Source organism: Limulus polyphemus, unplaced genomic scaffold, assembly GCF_000517525.1.
Source record: "Limulus polyphemus unplaced genomic scaffold, Limulus_polyphemus-2.1.2 Scaffold8012, whole genome shotgun sequence".
Lineage (NCBI taxonomy): Eukaryota > Metazoa > Arthropoda > Merostomata > Xiphosura > Limulidae > Limulus > Limulus polyphemus.
In genome coordinates this window covers 32,753-35,305 of record NW_013673622.1, presented here as the reverse complement: position 1 = coordinate 35,305, position 2,553 = coordinate 32,753, and the positions used below count along the sequence as shown (strand labels likewise).

Sequence of the window (2,553 nt, the reverse complement as noted above, 5' to 3'; positions counted from 1 at the left end):
ATGTGTTACTCTACAATAAAGCTATATATATAATTATAAATATGTATGTGTTACTCTACAATAAAGCTATATGTTTGGAACATTTACTCAGCATGTTTTTCAGATATCTTACATTTGTTTTATAATAGGTGTGGAAGATGGTCAGACTGTAAGAATGCAGGTTGGGAAAAGAGAATTATTTATAACCTTCAGGGTAAGACTGTGTTTGTTTAGATTAACCCTTTCTGGGCTGGAGTGAACATTTCAGGTGTACATCTGCTTATGAAATATAAGTAATGATAATAATTTTAATTCTATTTTAATGATGTTTTACTCACTCAATATTTAATGTTGATATTTTGTCATTTGTAACATTTATTTAATGTAATTTGCTAAGAAAAATGATAAAATTCTAACTTGCATATCTGCACAGCTCCAAGGAATCTTGCCTGTAAACAACACACTCTTTGGTTTTTTTATAATTCTTATCCCACCTAAAACCAAAATTTTAATTTACTCAAAAACTACCATTCCTTGAAGATATAATCTTCAATACATACAGTACAGTTCAAAAGTGTTAGAACAAAGTCAAAAATTAAATTTCAGGCTACTTTCAAAGAACAATATAAGGTAAACCATAGGTGAAATAACAGAATTTTTTTAAACTTTATATTTAGTAGAACAAACTTTGTGGTAGTGCTTGAGTTCAGCAGACAACAAATATTTTGTGTGTCTACTTTTTACTTGCAGAGTGTCTTTCAGGCATTGTTACAACATAGTTAATCAAAGTGTCCTTTGGGATTTTACTCTAAATGTCTCTAATACATTCTTTGGAAGTAACTTTTGATTTGTCAAGTTTTCAATCTATCAAATCCCAGATCTGCTCAATTGGTTTGAGATTGGGGCTCTGTGGGGGCTATTGCATCATTGCAACAAACTACAGACCTGAAGAATTGTCAGTAGAACAGAGAGTTTGAATAAAAGCTTTACATGATGCTGGTGACAACAAACTACAGACCTGAAGAATGTCAGTAGAACAGAGAGTTTGAATAAAAGCTTTACGTGATGCTGGTGACAACAAACTACAGACCTGAAGAATTGTTAGTAGAACAGAGAGTTTGAATAAAAGCTTTACGTGATGCTGGTGACAACAAACTACAGACCTGAAGAATTGTCAGTAGAACAGAGAGTTTGAATAAAAGCTTTACGTGATGCTTGTGACAACAAACTACAGACCTGAAGAATTGTCAGTAGAACAGAGAGTTTGAATAAAACCTTTACGTGATGCTGGTTTTTGTTTGATTTGGAAAAACATTTTTTTTTCATGTCTATCTTGAAACTTAAGTACCTTGCTTTAAAGACATTCGTTGAAGAATGTGTTGGTAAATATAGAAAAGTAAAGAAATGGAACTTTTCGTGTAACAAGTAAAATGCTAATTACATGCAGGTTGAATGTTTTGGTTTTGCATTCATAGAATATCTTTTTCACCCTTGCAGCAATGACTGAGTACTCTTATTGCTACATTAATTTGAAAAAGCAGTTATTTTTTTATTTTGTGTCTGTTTCCTTTGTCCATGGCTTAGTGAGTTATGAACTATTGTTTTAGTACTCATGGGGTGATCTTGTTTTAGATTAGATTTTTCACTTTGTTTGGGCATAAAAAGACAAAAAAGAGCAGAAAAAGTTTACATTTTCAAAAGTTGGAAAGCCAGTGAGCCTATTTCAGCATATAATACTGCTATTGAATTAAACTTTTTTTTCTTCACAGCATCATATTTGTACTGTAACTATACTTGTTAATTTTTATAGGTTCAGCAGAGCGATTATTTTCATCGAGATGGTGCTGATGTTCACACAGATGCCACAATTAGTCTTTCTCAGGCAGTGTTAGGAGGAGCCGTGAGGGTGCAAGGAATTTATGAGGACATTACTATTAAAGTTTGTATACTTTTAGAAGTTTCATTTAAAACAGATTAGTACTAAGTCACTAAAATAAACTTAATGTTCATTAGGAATTTGTGTATAAAAACCTTGTAATGGTATCCAATAATAATTCTTTTCACTGACCAGTGTCAGCTTTTCGTCATCATTTTTAACCATATTATGATTGTGTTTATAGGGTACCGTATGTTTGTTTTAAACTGATTTATTGAACCTACGTGTTCTTCTAAATTAATTTTTAATGAATAAAAAGGAAAAAACTGCAGCCATAAGAGTTTACGAACTTGTTCGTGATTTAAGATGGAGCATAATCCTATGGGCGTAGCTCGTATGGAGAATGACACACAGTTCAACAATACTTACAATAACTTTGAGCTTTCTGAATATATCTTCACAACAGTTGGTAAGATTTTGTTAAAGATTAAAAGTATTTTGTACACAATGAATGTGATTGTTTTAATTAAATATTTTAACACTATCACGATGGGTCATGGGCCATGTCATCATGTTTGTTGACTCACATTCAAAATTTTTTTGAACTACTATGAATTTATGTCAATAAGTTAGGCATCAAACTGTAGATTATAATTCAAATTTTAGTATTATACATTAGTTAATTTCTTAATTTAAAG

At 31.2% G+C, this 2,553-nt stretch overlaps 1 protein-coding gene across 2 annotated transcripts in view; it reads left to right on the top strand.

Annotated features, from left to right (window-relative positions):
• Positions 1–100: 100 nt before the first annotated feature.
• The window catches only part of LOC106475046 (protein tumorous imaginal discs, mitochondrial-like), an 8,835-nt gene continuing 6,382 nt past the window's right edge, over positions 101–2,553 (top strand). For both annotated transcript variants that reach the window (XM_013935744.2, XM_022379261.1), the window contains exons 1-2: positions 101–193; positions 1,790–1,918. In XM_013935744.2, coding sequence (XP_013791198.2) covers positions 155–193; positions 1,790–1,918 — 168 coding nt within the window. In that variant the 5' untranslated portion in view covers positions 101–154. The remainder of the gene's footprint in view (positions 194–1,789; positions 1,919–2,553) is intronic.